Source organism: Crocodylus siamensis, chromosome 1 (genome assembly GCF_052110815.1).
Source record: "Crocodylus siamensis isolate JL-2025a chromosome 1, ASM5211081v1, whole genome shotgun sequence".
NCBI lineage: Eukaryota > Metazoa > Chordata > Crocodylia > Crocodylidae > Crocodylus > Crocodylus siamensis.
The window spans coordinates 362,191,044-362,207,992 of record NC_143395.1 but is presented as its reverse complement, the minus strand read 5'-3'; the positions used below and the strand labels follow the sequence as shown (position 1 = coordinate 362,207,992).

At 40.2% G+C, this 16,949-nt stretch overlaps 1 protein-coding gene across 11 annotated transcripts in view; it reads left to right on the top strand.

The window, feature by feature from the left end:
• The window catches only part of ENOX1 (ecto-NOX disulfide-thiol exchanger 1), a 536,440-nt gene that overhangs the window by 440,518 nt on the left and 78,973 nt on the right, over positions 1 to 16,949 (top strand). For 10 of the 11 annotated variants that reach the window (XR_016438859.1, XM_090025275.1, XM_090025301.1 and 7 more), the window contains one exon: positions 2,536 to 2,653. The exons of the other annotated variant lie outside the window; for it this stretch is intronic. Coding sequence is in view for 9 of the 10 variants with exons in the window: in XM_090025275.1 (XP_089881401.1) it covers positions 2,536 to 2,653 (118 nt within the window). In the remaining variant the exon portion in view is untranslated. The remainder of the gene's footprint in view (positions 1 to 2,535; positions 2,654 to 16,949) is intronic. 11 annotated transcript variants of the gene reach the window in all.

The following is a 16,949-nucleotide window of genomic DNA, read 5'->3' as shown; positions in this document are numbered from 1 at the left end:
TGTTCAACCAGTCCCTCTTCAAACTTTGCATTATGAAGAAGTTGAAAAGATTTGTAGTTCAACATGATAAGCAGTAAGGTGGGAGGAAGTTGAACACTCAGTCACTTTGCGTTACAAGATGCTTCAAATGACACCAGCTAACTACAAACCCAAATTTGTTAAAAGGGAGTGAGTTTGTGGATCTCATAGTTAGAAAACATAATTCGAGGCAGTGAGTGTGGGAATTAATAAAGTCATCTACAAGTTAATAATTTATCCAGAAAGAGTAGATTGATTTGTAAAGGCTTTTTTTACAAGTAAATCTTCTCCCCTTGGGAATATTATTTCTTAATTGGCCACTGTAAAAATGTTTGCGTGGCCAGTTGAAGAATCTGGTATTGGCCAATGTCAGACAGAATCCTGGATTTGATGGACCACTGATCTGATTAAATTTGGCTAGACTAGTACTGTAGTTAAAGCTTTTTAACGGTCCTTTATCACTTACAGGCTCTTATCTTGCACATGCTTAGGGTTGTGTTTGTGTTTTAGTTGATCGCTTTTAGGCCATTACAGGTTTTCCTTGAAGGGGACTGCAGAGCATGGAGGCAGAAAGGGATCTTGGAGTCATTACTGACTCCAAGATGAACATGGGCCAACAATGCGAGGTCACGGTTGGCAGGGCTAACCGGACCTTGTCGTGCATCCATAGATGCATCTCAAGCAAGGCCAAGGAGGTGATCCTCCCCCTCTATGGAACACTGGTCAGGCCACAGCTGGAGTACTGTGTCCAGTTCTGTGCTCCCCACTTCAGGAGGGATGTGGACAACATTGAGAGGGTCCAGAGGAGGGCCACCCGCATGATCCGGGGACAACAGGTCAGACCCTACAGTGAAAGACTGCGGGACCTAAACCTGTTCAGCCTTCACAAGAGAAGGCTGAGGGAGGACCTGGTGACTGTCGATAAACTCACTAGGGGGGACCAGAAGGGTTTGGGAGAGACCTTGTTTCCCCTAGCGCCCCCTGGCATAACAAGGAATAACGGCCATAAGTTGTTGGAGAGTAGGTTTAGATTAGACATCCCTAAGAACTACTTCACAGTTAGGGCGGCTAGGATCTGGAACCAACTTCCTAGGGAAGTGGTGCTGGCTCCTACCCTGGGGGTCTTTAAGAGGAGGCTTGATGCCTACCTGGCTGGAGTCATTTGAGCCCAGTTTGTTCTCCTGCCCAGGCGGGGGGTCGGACTTGAAGATCTACAGGGTCTCTTCCGACCCTACTTCTATGATTCTATGAGACATTATTAGTTTGGCTGTTAAAGATAATGTGGAAATTGATGCTGCAGGGATAGTAATGACCAAAAATAAGTTACCCATGCGGCTACCTAAGTAGATACAGAATCCTCCCCAGTGAATGATGCTTGTGGGTCCTTTATAGTATGGAACTGCAAAGTGGTTAATAATTTTCTGCTTTAAATGGCTTTTAATTCATTAAATACAGGTTTGCTATTTACCGTTTTAGTGTTTTTTTTCTGAATTATTCCAGTGCAAAACACCCATTAATTAGCCTCCTTGCCTCTGCAGTGATTAATGGCTATATATACTTTTATTATAGTATTCCAGATTTACTGATGAATTCAGGGTGCAGCCTCAGGGAAACACCCTCCTTTTATTTTCAATCCCACTATGACAGTTTGTTGTTAATTGCATGGATAAATAGTGGGAACCTTCAGCACCATTTCTTCCTTCCACGTGGCTACTTCTTGTTTCAAAGATTTTAAACCACCTCTTTGGGAATTAGGCTCTTTGTCGATAGAAAAATTAGCTGTCTGCAAACTGAAAAGCACTACACTAATCACTGTGCAACATCCCCATGTACACCTGACAGTATTATTAGGACAAAATGGAATTCTCTCAGTCTTTTCTGTGCTACCATTAAAAAGCCAGCCATTATTCCAGCTCTGTCCTTTTTGTCTGCGAACAAAGACTGTCTAGGTTTCTGCTTGCTTATCGTTTACTTAGTTACACAGATACAGGCTTTCTGCCTTTCTTCTGCCCTTGTAAAGACTTCTCTAAGAATGGGCCATTAGCTCTGACATGTATTTCATATCAAGATGCAGAAGATACCAATAACGTGTTTAGAATTTGAGAAAATTGGGTTTATGATATACAGACAGGGAAACCAAGTGGCATATAGGAGCAGGGTTGTGTTTTGCCCAACCTGATAACACCTTTATATACTCTTTGATTGATAAATGATCTATGAAGTACTGCATGTGTGGCATTATGACTGCCACCAGGCAGGACTAATAATCATTAAACAAAGGGAATTCATCTACTCTTTTCCCCCATCCTCCCCCTGCACATGTTGTAGCTGACAAACAATTCTTTAAATATTTTACCCTGAAGAACTCCCCTCTTCTAACTCTAACACATGCACTGGTTCAGTACTGAAGTTGATCATTAATACTGTTCTTAAATTAGAGTACTCCTAAAATAGTTAAGCAATAGCGAGATCAGCTCATGGAAGTCCATACTGATAAGAGGCCATCTTGGGTTTTAGGAGCTCCGGAATGCTCACAGCGAACAGCTCATGGGAATCCGCCGGGAAGAGGAGATGGAAATGTCTGATGATGACAGTGGTGACAATCCCAGTAAAAAGCTGCGAGTAGATGAATCAGGTAAGGCAGAGAGCCCCTGCAGTGTCCTGTAATATGTCACCCTTGTCTTTTAAAATCTTACATTATTGGTAGAACTAGGCAATGGCTATATAGCATGGGATATCTGTTGCATTTGAATCATCCATGTATGTATTTTCTTTGAATTACTTTTACTTGTGTCTAGATAGCTGTCATGGTCGAAAAACTCTCTAGTTTTTTCCACTGTTGGAACCGTTATGGCTCTTTCAAAAGGGTTTTTCCAACCTTGCAAAATGGAATTTGATTCCATGGTAATATTATTTAAATATGGAAGCAGCCAAAGTTCTGTTTCTTTCTATACACTGAACCTTTTCAGCAAATACATTACAGTGTATGACCCTGCTAATTAACTGAGTTGTTCATGGAATTAACTCCTAAAGAGGTTAGATTAATCGGAGTAAATTAAATAACTACTCTGAAAGAGAGAACAAGTACATTTGGTACATTTGCAAAAAACTTTTCCAGCTTTTGGAGAACAGTCAGCTGCCAAGGTGAGCAATTCAGAAGGTGGATATTGGACTGGCTTGGTGACTCATGGTAACTGGCATGCACTATTTACAGAGATATGGTTGCAATCTTTCCTTTGATTTCAGGGTCTGCCAAATAACTGTGGTATAGAGAGTTGTGAGGAGTTAACAAGTGTCTACCCCTGTGTTCCTCAGCTTCATAAATAAACAGCTTATAAAAGCTCTCGACCAAACTTAATTTGGTCCTACTAATAAGAGTTTAGATATGTGGACAAATGAAACAAGATATATGCAGAAAAACTAAATGTTAGTATTGCTAAGAATTTGACTTAGAACTGGACTCAAGCACCATATTCCATGACCATAACTCTTTTAATGACTGGATTTTTATGACTGCGTAACTGTACGTGTTCTTACATATATGCAAGAGAAAGTTCTTTTACCACAGGCGATGGTGGCTATGAGACTTAAGATCTCCAGAAGTAAAGGTTGAAGCAGGTTTCCATTCTTCAAATATATAAACACATTCATTGTTAGCAGGAATGTGCTAGGAATAGGCCACTTTTCTTCAAGGAGATATAATATTTTTCAAAAAGAAAGGTTTGCACAATAAACCCTGCTAGTGGCAGCTTTAATTTTTGCCTAAAATAATAGTATGGGTTTGAGTTTTCCAGAATTAATTAGTAAAATGATTGGAACTGACACAGTGGCTCTTCAGGAAAAATACTGCTGGCAAAGACAGATATTTATGGAGATGTAATCATTGGCTTTGGCCATGGCCAGTCTCACAGAGATAAATAATGATAATTAACAATAACAATATACGGTGAGAAATGCCTACTCACCACACTCAAGAAAAATAATAATTAAGTTTTGACCTGTCATGCTTAACACTTTGTCTGGGTTTAATAAATGCTACTTAAGCAAAGGTACAGTTCAAGCACTATGCTTCAAATTAATAATGTTACAAATGGGAAAATATGGTTGTTTTTTTCCTGAAGTGAAGAGGGACACATTTTGACAGAAAACCATGACTTCTGTGGCTTTTTCTCTCAACTTATTTTGGCTTATTTGAATTTCATCTACTTACCTATGAACTTGGACATATAATTTGCATTAGTTATAACCTGAACAACCCTGCTAATACATCACATACAAAGTCTGTACTTCACAATATAACTCTAATAGAGTGATTCTCCAAAGACATGGTTCTTTACCATTTTCTACTTCTAGCCTCAAACTCTCAAATAAGCTTTGTTGATCTGATTCTTCCCTCACCATCACTGATGTAAACGAAGCATACTTTCTCTGAAACAAATGGAGGTACCCCAGTGTAAAAGTGAAAGCAAAATCAGGGCCTGTGGACAATAATTATTTTTTGACCCTTTTCTATTGACTAGTGTAGTTCACCATCTCTTTGGTGATTCATTTTTTCTCTACATGACTTTGCTTGACCTTTTTCTTTTTTTTAACTTACATACATTAAAGGAGTGGCATTAATCCAAAGAGTTGGTGAAATCATGTACTTCAACTCTTCACAGACCAGAGCCTCAAAGCACCTTATGAAAACAAAACCAAGAACACTACAACATGCCATTGGTAAAAGGTAGAGGAGAAAGGACCAGTGCCTTGCCACTGAAATGACAGAGAAGTAATTTTAGTTACATTTGCAGAGAAAACACGACTATGTACGGTCCCCAGGCTAGGGACAGAAGTTGCATATAAACTGGTTTAAGTCATAAGAAACTAGTTTGAACCTGTAACAGAACAGAAGCTAAGTGCACATAAACCAGTTTCAGAATGGCTGAAACTGGTTTAAGATAAACCTGGTTGAATGTAATACCAGACTTAACTGATTTGGGTCAATCCAGTTTATGAAACTTCTGCCCCAGGCCCCATCCTGGCTCAAGTTAAATCACAGTCCCCAGCATCCCAACATGCTTTCCAGCCCTGGGCTGGGCTGTCTCCTACAGAGAGCAGGGCTGGCCCCATCCCTTTGCTCCCTACCTGGAGCAACGAGGGCTGACTGACAAGGGGGTGTGGTGGGGTGGGGGTGAGCCCAGGTGGGGATTCATCCCAGTCCATGGGGGCAAACCCCTGGCTTAAATACCCCACTCAAACTTACTGCTGGCTGCAACTGTGGACTACAAATCCCAGAGGCACCTGGAAGCAGGAAGAGGAAGTGATGAGCAACCCTGCAGAGTCCAGTTGCTGTGATTCTGGACTGCAAATACCAGAGACCTCAGGGGCAGCAGGAAGAGGAAGTGAACACACAGCCAGAGAGCTGTGCTCTAGTTCCCCCTGGCTTCTGGTCTGAGCCACTGCAGGCATGTGGCTACATTTCCTCAATCAAAGGTAAATGTCTGTTCAATTCTGTTTCAGTTTAACCTGTGAATGTTAGACTAACCTGCAAAGACTGACTCGATTCAGCCTCAGGCTCTTTGACAGTCTGTACCTAGCCCCTGAGTCCTTGCTAATCTCTGGAAAGGACAATTCCTTTCTGACCGAATCTGGTGAGCATTTTGAGCAAGAGCAGAAAAGCAAGGTCTACCAGACAGATAACCAAGAGGTTTCTGAATGCCAGTATACCTCAGTCAGAACTCCCATATTAGTCTTTGGCCAGCATCAAACACTTCTAAAGAAGGGTGGAAAGAAAAAACAGAAAGCAATAAAGCATCAATGGGGGGAAGAAATCTCTTGCTGACCATTAGGGGTGACCAGAAAAAGCCCTAAAGTATAGAATTACCAGAAAACTTCTGAGAGAGGAAAAAATTACTTCTTAACCCTAACATAGGGATTCTAATACTTGAATCTGCATTCCTGACGCATCTTTTTTCATTCTTGGATTTATTATCTATTTATGTTGTCTTATATCTGTTCCACAGAAAAAATATCCTTTTAAAACTTTATTGTAAAGGTGCATATTTTTTGAGAAGGCAGATATTTACATATTCCTCATCCTTAAAACTTTTTAATTGTTTCCCCCCATTTATAGAATAAGTACCTGATTCTGCATGTGTGAAAAATGGTGCGAATGACCACAAAGAAGAAAGATACCATGCCTTATTGTAAGAAATGATAATTCCCAATTACCATGCCTTATTGTAAGAAATGATAATTCCCAATCTGTTTGGCTACTTGGATTTTGTCCTAAAAGTTCACACTGTTAAAGTTACAGTTTTAGTTTCCTGAAACCATTTGTTTTCCTAATCAAATGCTATTGTTCTTTTTCCTGTGCAAAAATAACTTGACATCCAAGAGCATTTAGATACTCTGGTGATGAGTATGACAAACATACCTAACAGCTAGATCATATAGAATGAAAAAGATGTGGTAGGTTCTTTGAAGCCAAAACTTTCAGTCTATTGAGATAAAGACAAATGAATATCATCCCCATCACTTCCATCTGCATTAAACAGACCTGCAGGCTAGGGATGCACGGGCATCCTAACATGTGAGAATTAGCTACAACTTGGTGACATTCAAGTCCCAGAAAAACACTAAGCTAAATATTATCTCTTGTACACTTTGAATTTGGGCATTTTGAAGCAGGTGCTTAGATTTTTTTTTTACTGAGTACTTTTCTTATGGGGTAGAGGCCTGGTCTTCAAGTCAGGTATGATTTTGTTGCAGATCACAGATTGTACTAATCCCTCTTAAGATACAAGCCAGATTCCACCAAAGCATACTGTTATTCCTTAATATTACAGCCTAATAATAACTCACCACAAAGTATATCAACTCATTTTTCAACTCAAATGTACTTCTTTTGCATGCAAAACTATCCTTTTTCTCATATTTGTTAACCATAGCAAAACTAGGCCTGTCAGACCCTTGTTTCAGGCTGTGCTGCAATGCAGAGACACAGCATTCTGAACAAACTGAACAAAAATGTCTGGAGGGATGATATATTCCCTCAGACCTCCATTCTTTATAAAGCTGGGACTGGTAGCAAAAGACAACAGACACCAACTACCCACTAAATCTGGCCTGAAGGATACAACTGTTACATGTATATTTTATTTCCCACACCTCAAGCTTTAGATTTAAACCTTGATTTATTTGCATTTCAGATTTTTGAGCTGGAAGGGAAAAGAGAAGTTTTCTGATGTAAAACTAAGATTGTTAAAAAATTGGTAACTGGCTTAGATATTATATTTGAAAGTCAAGGTACAGTTATTGAAGCATTAGTTCAGAAAAAGTGGCATCCTCCACAGGGGCCTGGAGAATACAGGAAATCTTTAGAACGATCAGAATTTCTGGGTGCTTGGTCTTCCATGTGATGGCACCGTGAGCAAAAATCCGCCCAAAAGAAGACTTCATAGTAATTTTAAAAATTAGTGAAGTGAAACTACTAGCTTTAGCAGTAGCAAAAAGGCTTGTTTTACATTGTGAAGTTATCTATAAGCTCCTTTCAAGTGGGAGGGGAGGGCTGTTCTTCCTTTTGCAGTTCCTGTGCTGTGAATTCTTGTGAATGCAACTGTGGTGGCTGACAGTTTTGTAAGTAGTGCATAAAAGAAAGAAATAGACTTCTTTGCCAAGGGCCACCAGGTGGTTTCTGTGGTTAAGGCATTTGATAGGGATTCAGGAAATCGGGGGAAAATTCCAGCTCTGTCAAAAACATCCTGGGTGACAGCGAACAACTCAGTTGATCTTTCAGTGTCTCAGATCCTTACCTGTAAATGGAGGCAACGGTGTTTCCTTTTATTTGAAACATTCTCTCTCTTCTCCATCTAGGGTTCCATGTAGGAGCTGTTTTTTTCTATAATGTTTGTTCAGTGCCCAGCACTTGGCTGGCCCCGGTTTCATTGAAGTCTTTAGTCACTACTGTAATGCAAATAATAGGAAGTTGTGGCTTCTATCAGTGTATACTCTAGCACTGGCCATTGCATGCATACTACCAAATCAATGAACTGCAAGTTGTGCGCACAATACAGACACACCTTTCTCCACAACTCGCTTAATTATGAAAGAGCACTGAAATAGCTGTTATAAGTTTATGGAGGGGATACAGAATGGAGAATTCTGGCTGGCCAGTAAGAAGTTACGATGTGTGGAGTTATACTAGCTGTCTCGAGGGTGCAGAGCAAACTGGAAGGTATTTGATATTTCTCATGCTTCTGTGGTTTTCTGGTTGCCACATGGGGCCAGGAAGGGATTTTTTACCTATCCTGTTGCTAGAGGTATTGTGGGGAGCAGAGGGAAGGGAGGGGTGGCAGAGTTTGTCTTCCTCAAAAGCGCTGGGTGTTGGTTACAGCCATAGGTGGAGATTTTGAATGGGATGTGCCAATGCTCTTGCTGAAGATAAAAACTTGGAGAATCCTGGCTAGGGGGTCTTGCCCCTCTGCTCACAGTCAGCCTAATCACCACATATGGGATCAAGAACAAAGTATACTGAATGGTCAGATCGGTACAGACTATGGGGGGTTTGCCTTCTGGATCTCTTGAGAGGTTTTAATAACTCTTGTGGCAACAACACACTGAACCCCATTATCCCCCTGCTCTACCTCTTGTTTGGGTGCTTTTGGTGTCTTTAAGTAATAGTTCTGGTAGTTGTGTGACAGGATTGATTGTGTATTTTTAGGAAAAGGTTTGACAAGGATTTCTATGGGATGTTTTAGGTAGGGATGATCCATAAGCAGAGGGTTTCATAGATTCATAGACATTAGGGCTGGAAGGGACCTCAGAAGATCATCGAGTCCAGCCCCCCGCCCGAAGGGCAGGAAGTCAGCTGGGGTCATAGGATCCCAGCAAGATAAGCATCCAAATTTCTCTTGAAGGTGTTCAATGTAGGTGCTTGAACCTCCTCCGATAGCAGGCTATTCCAGACCTTGTGGGGCTCAGACAGTAAAGAAGTTCTTCCTTATGTCCAGCCTGAAATGGTCTTGCAGTAGTTTATAACCGTTCGATCTCCTCATCCCTTGGGGCGCTCTAGTGAACAAACGTTCTCCCAGATACTGGTGGTCACCCTTGATAAACTTATAGGTGGCCATCAGATCGACCCTGAGCCTGCACTTTTCCAAGCTAAAGAGCCCCATGGCTCACAGCCTGTCGTCATAAGGTCTGTTTTCCTGACCTCTGATCATGCACGTAGCTCTTCTCTGGACTCTCTCAAGCTTCTCCACATCGTTTTTGAATTGTGGGGCCCAAAACTGGATGCAGTACTCCAGCTGTGGCCTCACCAAGGCCAAGTACAAGGGGAGAATGTCGTCCTGGGATTGGCTTGAATCATCTATGGACGCAAGTCAGTGTTTTGCTCCCTTTATTAGCCACAACATCACATTGAAGACTTATGTTCATTTTGTGGTCAATGATGACCCTCAAGTCTGTTTCTGAACTACATGACCTTCAGAGGTCCCTTCTGAGCCTACTTTTCTATGAGTCCATGAAACTACTGCAACTTAGGCCTTTTTGTGGGATTTTCCAAAGCATCTATGTGATTGAGTATCCATCCCGCTGAAAGTTAGTTAGCATTTGAAAATCATGCCTCTATGAAAATAATAATAATTTTCTAGGGTTAATGCTATCCATATATAAGAGCTGCAGACCTGGTCAGTACTTGGATGGAAAGCCCAAATAAGTGCAGAAGTGATCCAGCTAATATTTATTTATCTTCTCACAAACTTCTTCAGAAAATGCAGTCTTTTATTTTTATTTCAAAGGTCTTATCAAGATCTGAAATTGCACAAGTTTAGCTAAAGGTGGTTTTTAAGCTGAATTAGTCAAACTGATAGAAAACCTTGTATGGATACATCAGTGCAACTTTGAATATAAATGTCTGTTTCCACTGTTCAGAACTTAATGCTGCTCTTTCTTTCTTTTTATTTTGAAATCTCATCTAAAACTTACGGCTTTTTACTCTTCGGTGTGCCTCTGGCAAATGGAGATTTCTCTGTCCCCTTTCTTTAAATCGGGTATCTTGTTTTTACTTGGGACCACTGAACTTTGACTTATGTGTTTTATTATTTTTACCACTACATGTTGTGAAAACAACACTGTTAGTTAACAGGCCCCAGATCTGGGTGATGATAATGAAAAAAAAAAGTTGACAAAGGTCACATAAAATATTATAGTTTATATCCCTTAAAAATGAATAGTGCACATCCTTTTTTCTTTGGAGAAATGCATAAAAAAATGTATTTAGCCATTTAATTTGTAAGTATCCCTGCAATAATAAATTAATGATTATGTGAAGAGGAAGATACCTTTGGAAGAAATCCTGCTTTTCTCACACTTTAATTAGGAAGTTTTGTCAGCAATAGCTAAGAAACTATTTTAAATATGAAAGACTAAAACAATTTTCCCTTGATTAGAAAAGGTCAGGATGCAACTCCAGCCAGAGATGATCACTAGGGAGGAACAAAAGATATTTGCTCCTTTCTCTTAGGGAAGGTCCTGTACCAATTTCTTTCACAGCAGCTAGTCTGGAACTGAGATCTCATAAGACAGGCCCCAACTTGGGGTTTCTTGACATGTTTGTATGCTGCAATGTACACTGCATTTTTGCATAGCATATCCAAATAGCAGTATCTGCTTTAGGAAGCACAAAAGCCTACCTTTATATAAAGCCTGTGAGTAGATGTGGTGATGTGGCTGAATTTAGTCACATCTGCACTTCCGAAATCAATGCTAGACAATGCTTCCAAACCCTTTTGGGAAATAAAATGGAAGTCTTGTGCTATTTATCAGGTGCATTCCTCTGCGGTGTTAATTTAGCATCCTTCCACAGAAGTACGCGTCACTGAAGGGGTAAAGAGCTATACTTTTGTTTTTAAAAGAAAACAGAATTTTCAGTTATATTTACCTAATAAGGATTATACAAAAATGACCAGTTTACTATAAGATGCAGCATAAAGCCCATGTTGCTTTGATGCCTTTCAACTGCTAGAAATGCTATTATCTAGATTACATTTTATTATGTTTCCTGGGTATTTCATACTGATAAGGTTTTATGCAGGATCATTACATATGAGAATAGATTTAATCCTGTTTTTTAGTAAGCTTTAAGGACACTGAGGGATTATTTATGTAATAAGATGCAAAGTTGCTATGGAAAATGCTATAGCAACCTAACATCTTCACAAAACCAAGCAGCCACTTGTGACAGCAATCTAAATTTACATTTATTTTAGTGTCATTTTATCGACACTCTTAGCATCTCATTTTGACAGCATGTTAAAATATGTTTTGAGCTCATGCTTGAACAAAATTAACAGTATGTTGTTGGATTTAAATATTTCAGATAATTTCCTAAGATAATTTTAGATTTGTTTCACTTTATTATTAAAAACAGTGAAAAGTGTGTTTTGGAGGTGCCCCATATAAGCTCTAATTATTTATGTCTTCACTTTCATAATCTTTTAATCTTTAAGCCTTAAGTTATATGTAATCCTAACGAGTTTTGCAAGTTAAAAGTAAAGAAAAAACAAAAATATTTTCTGAGACTCAGTGTTGAGTTGAAATGTTTTTATTTTCTTCATATCTAAATGAAAATATTTCTTTATAAAGAAATGATTTTGTAATCACAATTTATTTCAAATCCTATACCTTTTACTGCAGCTTTCATAGTTCAGGACACAGCCTATAATTTTTCATTAGGTTTCATAAAACAGGGCAACATATCTGAATGCACAGTTGTAGCTTGGTACTTTACTGTGCTATTTACATAGCATGATCTTACCTCCCTAAAATGCAAAATAGCAGTGAATGTTGTCTTGTTGGAGATAAAAGGAGACAGTATACACCCTGTCCCGCTCCCACTGAAGTTAATAGCAAAACTCAAATTGACTTCAACAGGAGCACAAGCAGGTTCTGTGTATTGATTTTTCTTCCATGCCCCTCCATTAAGAATCTTGAAGTGTGGCTGTAACATTGTTGAAGTGGGATGTTGGCAGCAAAATCAATGAAAGACAATATTGAACATATGCTGTTTTCACCTTCCTCACAATCTGATGTAGGTTTTATTAGCATCATTCTCACAATTACACCCCACCCCCTGTATAAAGTCATTTTGTTATAATGCTTTCTTAGATACAGGGCTTTGTCTTGACTCCCAACTTCATTTAAACCTTAAGAGAATAAGGCCTATTTATAACACTGAAAATCCTTGGCTTGAGCCATAAATCACATATGGACAAAGAACAAGCATCTTCTTTGACTCTCCATTTTTGAGTTGGCAATACAATTTTATTTATATGGCTCTATCATTTTATTTTTTAAATTAAGTTCCGGTACTTAAATTAAGCTCTAGTACTGTCTGCTATATAATGCTGCACCGCCTCTCTTGACCTTAGGGACACTTCCTAACATGTGATCTTGTATTTTAAAATCTCATTCAAATTTAAATCTACAATAGAAATAGATCATGTTCATTAAATGCCTGATCATTTTTAAGATAACATGGAAGGTAACAATCAGAAACACATTGATTTCAACCTTAATGCAAAGATTTAGAATCAGACGGAGAGAACTGAGAGCACTGATGTATCAAGCTGACTAAAATCCTGAGACCTTACCCCTCCAAAGATTTCAGATTCCTCTTCCCTACACGTTCAGCAGCCTGGTGACTGGGAAATACTCACATTATAAGAGTTAAGAACCTAATGAACACAGCCAGGATTCAAAATTGGATGGTATTTGAAATTCCCAGTGCTACTGAGACTGGGTGGTATTGCTGTTTGCTTTGATAAATGAACTTTGGACACTGAGGAGATATGGGATTTTCTACTCTTTGCTGTCAGCTTGACAACTATCTGGAACAACCTGCTTATATTCAGCTGCCATGTGTGCCACTAAACATTTCCGTGAACAGTACGTTGAAGAATTTGGTTCTTAAATTCAAATCATTAAGATAGGATGTGATTACTTTAAGGTGAGTTGTTTGTTTGTTCAAGATTATGAGACTACACAGAGAAGAGGCAGAGGGGAAAAACCTAATGGACATCCTATTTTACTTTGCTTCTTTCCAGTTTGTATACACAGTTTCTAGAGCCCTTTGAAGATGCTAAGAGTTTTCTTTTTGTTAAAAGAAAGGCATTTGTTAAACGTTTGAAGGTAGGATTTCCAGAGTTTCAGAGTTGGACTTCTAACTGCTGCCAAGTTTTTATTTTTTACTTTGCCATGGGAGAGTACGTGATTATTTTTTGAAGTTTTTATGGCATGCAATTTCCATTGTGTTTTTGCAGTGACTTTCATATTCCAGCAATTGTTGTATCACTTTTAGAGCTGCCAGATATCTACCTGAAATGCCTCTGATGAAGATCTTCCTACTTGCAGGTGCTGGCTAGTTGCAGTTCCAACTCACCTACATCTAAACTAGTCCTTTGCTATAGATCCTACATGGCTGTGTTTTTGCCTCCAGAATGTTTCAATTCTCAGGAAATGGGCATTTTTTAGTAGTTGTGGGGAATGAGGTACTGGGTGGTAGATGCTCCATTTTGTTCTATCAGCAGCTTGTCATTGTTCTTGTGTTTTATTGATTGATTTGGAATATAGAGCTTGATCCTGTGGGCTTCTGGATGCAGTTGAAAGAAGTACAGCGTGCCAATGTACTAGCACTCAGCTTTTGCTTCCTGTCTGCATGCAGAGATAGTTCTGTGGTGTTGAGAAATACACACAGGACTCAGCAAAGTGAGTAAATCCTGCATCCATACTAGGTAATGTTAGTTGTAAAAGAGAACATGAGGTGAGATGTGGAAGGAGTAAAGATATCAATTATAACTCAGGGAGGAGTGCATAATGACTGTTGTTAGGATTTTCAGTTATTCTGCCTCCAGCTAGGAGAAGTGTCTCATGCAAGTGCTCTTATGAAAAGAAGTGAGAATGGGAAAATCAGCTGACAAAAGTGTTTCATGACATTCCTTAGAAATATTCTGCTTTCCAGCCACCTCTTCAGTTCTTGTGATTATAATGGGTAGTAGTATTTGCACCATCACCAACCTGCAACATGTACCCCTTCTTATAGGTGTACCCTGGCAGGTATTATACTTAGGGCATGATTTAACTTGCTAATCATGTCTTAAGTAGCAACCAGGCCACACGTTCGTGAAGTTAATGGTGTGATAAAATCGGGAATAAACCACAAGTTATTATACAAAATGTGTAATAATGTTGTGTCTGGTTCCTATCATGCCTTAAATTCAACATGGGGCTGGTGAGCTCCTGGGAACTAGCCAACAGTCCCAGTCCTGGGATTGAGGTACTGGGTGGTTCCAGCCTTGGGAGCATGCTGAAGCCCTTCAAGGCTCTGGTGTTTTTCCAAGGCTGAAAGCACTGATCAGCTGACGGGCCTCTGGCTGTGAGAGCGCACGAGGCACCAGGCTTTCCACTTATCAGTGCAGAGGGAGCCCAGGATTATGATTCTGGGTTCTCCCCGCACCAGTAGCAGGGCACAATGTGGGATTGAGAATCAGGTCCAAAGTTGCACTCCCTACCATTCATCTGCTGGGATTGCGAATCAGAGTCCATGACGCCTTTAATTGAGCACCTGTCAGGGGCCTTAGATCCCTTTGTTGCTTTAGCAATAATGAAGCACCATGCTCAGCCCCAGAGGTTGTGACTGCTCTTCATGACTCTTATGCTGACTGAGCTCTTAAGAAAGGACTGTTCAGTGTCTTGTTTTGACCATGGGGTGGGTAGGACAGCATCAGACTTTCTTGGATTTCTGTATAATCATATGGAATTGAATACTATATTTTTTCCTCCTCTTCAACTTGATGGCTAAGTACAGACACTCAAAAAGCCTGAGGCTTAATCAATTCAATCTTCACAAGTTAGTCTAAGCTGTGTAGATTGAACCAATAAGCAACTGAAAAGATACTCACTTTTGATTAGGGGAATGCAGCCACATGCCTGCAGTGGACCAGGACAGAAGGTGAGGGGTGCTAGAGCATGCCTTCCTTCTCTGCTGGAGCAGACAGCTTTTTCCAATGCTACCCTGTCCACCCTGTGAGCAGGGGTTTATAGAGAAGGTGCAAAGCATCTTGAGATGCTGGGAGACTGTAAGTTAATTTGAATCTGTAAGGGACCTGGGACAGAAGTTCAATAATCCAATTTAACATAAATCTGACACTGATAAACTGGTTTTAGCCATTTTGAAAGTGGTTTATGTGCGCTGAACTTCTGGGCTAGGGACAGACTTTCAGAAAGCCTTTTCAGCTTACTCTAACCTGACTTGGCTGAACTGGTTTGTAACTGGACAGATATTCTCTTTGGACTGAGAAAATTCAGGCACATGGCCTGCAGTGGCTAGAAGCCAGGGGGCGCTATTGCAGCCCTCTCTTCCCTTCCACAGTACTGAGCTGAGGGGTGGGGGGCATGACCAGTCCCTGGCAGGACACTCTAATTAGTGAGGGGTATAAACCCCAACCCTCCCTGCACCATCCCAGTCTTTTCCCCGCTGGCTGTTCAAGGGGCAGTAGTGTTGCCAGACCCCATCCCCCTGCTAGCACTCTGGGGTAAGGGGGGTTGTGCAGCACATGCATCTGTTGATGTTGCAGAGATTTTCAATTTCCCTCTTCCTGCTTCTTTATACTGTCAGCAAACTGACAGGTGAGTAAGCCAGCAGGGAGGTGATAACAGTGTTTATCACCCCATCAGTAAAACAATAGCCTTTCTCCATTAATTCAAACTCTTCTTAAGTGGCTTAATAGCTGATCTGTTGATTAGCTGCAAAAAGCCCTAAGCAGGCACTGTTCTGCCTGCCTGTCCCAGTGAAATTGGAGACACTCAGACACAGACACCTCTCAGCATTAGCTAGCATACCACATGCCTAGGGTCTGTGGGGCTAGGGTCTGTGCTGTGGGAGGTAGGAGAGGGGGGATCCCTGATTGTCCAGCAAGCATTGGGGGGGGAGGGGGGAGGAGTCTCTGCCAGAGCTCCCAGCCCTGCTGTGGAGCAGAGAGACCCTCCCAGCCCAGAGAGCATGCCAGGATTCTGGGGGAGTCTGATTTATCTTAAATCAGCAAAGGGTCTGGGACAGACAGAACTGGTGAAAATTCAAGAAACTCCAAGATACATTCAGTCAACTCTGTGTCATTCAAAGGGAAGGAAATATTATTCCTGTATGTGCACAAGTTCTTTGCATATTTGAGTTTTTTGTTTTTTCACCCAGTCCCAAACTAGCAGAGGATATATTTCAGCTTCATTAACAAATTTTAATAATCAGCATTCCACTCCAGTCTAATGTCAGGTCATGAAATTAGTTTGATGAATGACTGTAAATACCTGCTGTTTGAGAGTTTTGAAAGAAAGCAATTCATACTAGCCATGATGAAAGGACTGTATTTTTGTAAATAAATTATTCTGTTAGGAATCAGAAATACCCAAAACATCAGTCACATCAGAGACTGAAATATAATTTTTATTCCCTAATGAACATGGCCATTCTTTTATTCCCTAATGAACATGGCCTTTGGAGAGATGGAGTGGCAATGCCACCGGGGGTGGGGGTGGGGTCTCATTAACACCTTCTTCAGCTTCTAATTTTACATTTACTGTTAGTAGACCTAGCATTGCTCCTGACATTAATGCCAGGAGTACTATGTGCTCCCTTGTTTTGTAAAATATGAAATACATCTGCAAATTTCTCTTTAAGAATATTGAATTCCTTTTATTTTGTTTAAAATTGGGAGCTGAACTTAGGTGTTAGAGAGGCTGCCAGTCATAGCCCTTAATATTGCAATAATTTAATGCAGAAGGCAATACTGTCATGCCTTACATTATATAAATTCTTGTTCCTTTACATATATTTAAGTTATATTGATGCAAGTGTAGAGTAGGGCCAGGATCCAAAATAAACTGGACAGGCAAGA